The 1,651-nt window shown below is 41.1% G+C and overlaps 1 protein-coding gene across 1 annotated transcript; it reads left to right on the forward strand.

Moving 5' to 3' along the window:
* The first annotated feature begins 286 nt into the window (after positions 1–286).
* On the forward strand, positions 287–844 carry LOC149219286 (uncharacterized). The gene has a single exon (XM_089386773.1). The coding sequence runs from the start codon at positions 287–289 to the stop codon at positions 842–844; it is 558 nt and encodes a 185-aa protein (XP_089242899.1).
* The last annotated feature ends 807 nt before the right edge of the window (positions 845–1,651 follow it).

Raw genomic sequence — 1,651 nt, forward strand, 5'->3', positions numbered from 1 at the left:
TGCAAGTCTGGGCCACACATTCTTCTCCGCCCATCATTTCCCTAAAATCACCCACAAACAAATGGAGGAAACCATTCTCCGCGGCGAGACAATTTGGCGTGTATGGAGGGAGGTTCTGGTGGGTGTAGCAGCGTACAAAACCAGTGTAGCAGCGTACGAAGTCTTCGGTTTAGCCTTGTCGGTGTTGTGCACGGCGGCGGTGGTATAGACGGTGGCCTCCATCTACACCGCCAACACCAAGAATTTGAAAGTGTCGTACGTGACTGTTTTGAGGGCCGACGTTCCCATGGTCTGGAAGCGCCTCACGTTAACATTCCTCTGGTTTTCCATAATCTCCTTCGGCTTTATGATGCTCTCCATGTTGGTCAATGGCCTCCTGTTCACCGTCTTCGTCCCCACCAACCTCTTCCCCGCTGTGGTAGAAGAGGCTGATCATAAATCCCATTTGGGGACCTCCCTAGTATTGGCCTTGGCCTTTCCTTTGGGTGTATTTCTCGTAACTGTGGTCGGGCTCTGCCTCCAAATGTATATAAGAACAGTGTGTTACCTTGCCAGCGTGGTATCAGTGTTGGAGGACAAATATTACGGCCTGGCCGCCATGAAGAAGAGCATCCAGCTTATCAAAGGAAAGCGGACAACGGCCTTGGCGCTCATTATACTTCACGATATATTTGCTGCAGCTATTGGAGAGCTTTTCGTGTATGCAGTCGTGGACGGGCGCAGCCATGGCGTGGGGATAACGGCGAGGGCTCTGTCTGGGTTACTCCTTGTTGGGTTGCTGTGTTTTGTTAACTTGATGGTGATGTTGACGGAGTGCCTGTTATACTTTGTGTGCAAATCGTAGCACCATGAGAGCATAGATTATAATTCCCTTTTCAAGGTTTATAATTCCGCCATTACGAGCCTCTGAATGCCAGCGACATTGAGCTGGAGCATCTATATGCCTAGGTACAAGATTAGAAATAATTTGGCGTTTTCAGACAGCGTAGCAGGCATATCCTCCTTTATGAGCATAAAAACTGTTGTATACTGCGGAGTTAGGATGCATATAGTTTTATATTGTTAAAAAGTGATTAAAAGCTATCGTATATGGATGTATTTTTAATTATTATAAACTGATTAAGAACTATGGGATTTTTGTTTTAATTACTCAAGTGAAAGAATGTACAGGATGCGAAAAGGTACACATATTTCTACGAGAGGTTTATACACCGACTGCACCTAAACAGAGAAATTAAATCTATTAGAGACATATAAAAAAAAAAGTTACTTCAGAACTAATACTATGAATATTACAAATAAAAATATAACATTTCTACATGCTGATGTATGTGATTAAAAGTTACAATTTATCATAAACTAATTATAAGGGGTAAACCACTTTAAACTACAGGGTTTTAGTCAATGAATTTCTGACATAGCTCGTGTTTTCTTGGCATACTAAACAATATCTTTAATTTGACTGAATATTGGAAAATACTTCTAAAAATCATATTATTTAACCCCCTACCAACACGAACCCAATACACCTTCCCAATTTAAAAACCCCTACTTTCACTATATATTGTAGGTATCAATTTTTCATTGGCATTTTTTATACTCTTTATATTTTTTCATTAACTTTGAGCTCCATTTCTTATACGTACCAATA

The sequence above is a fragment of the Pinus tabuliformis genome, chromosome Q, assembly GCF_031772625.1.
Source record: "Pinus tabuliformis cultivar Carrire ecotype Pingquan chromosome Q, CPIR1, whole genome shotgun sequence".
Lineage (NCBI taxonomy): Eukaryota > Viridiplantae > Streptophyta > Pinopsida > Pinales > Pinaceae > Pinus > Pinus tabuliformis.

Excerpts from the sequence above, each read along its gene's own strand:
- LOC149219286 (XM_089386773.1), top strand. The coding sequence starts at position 287 with ATGGTCTGGAAGCGCCTCACGTTAACATTCCTCTGGTTTTCCATAATC.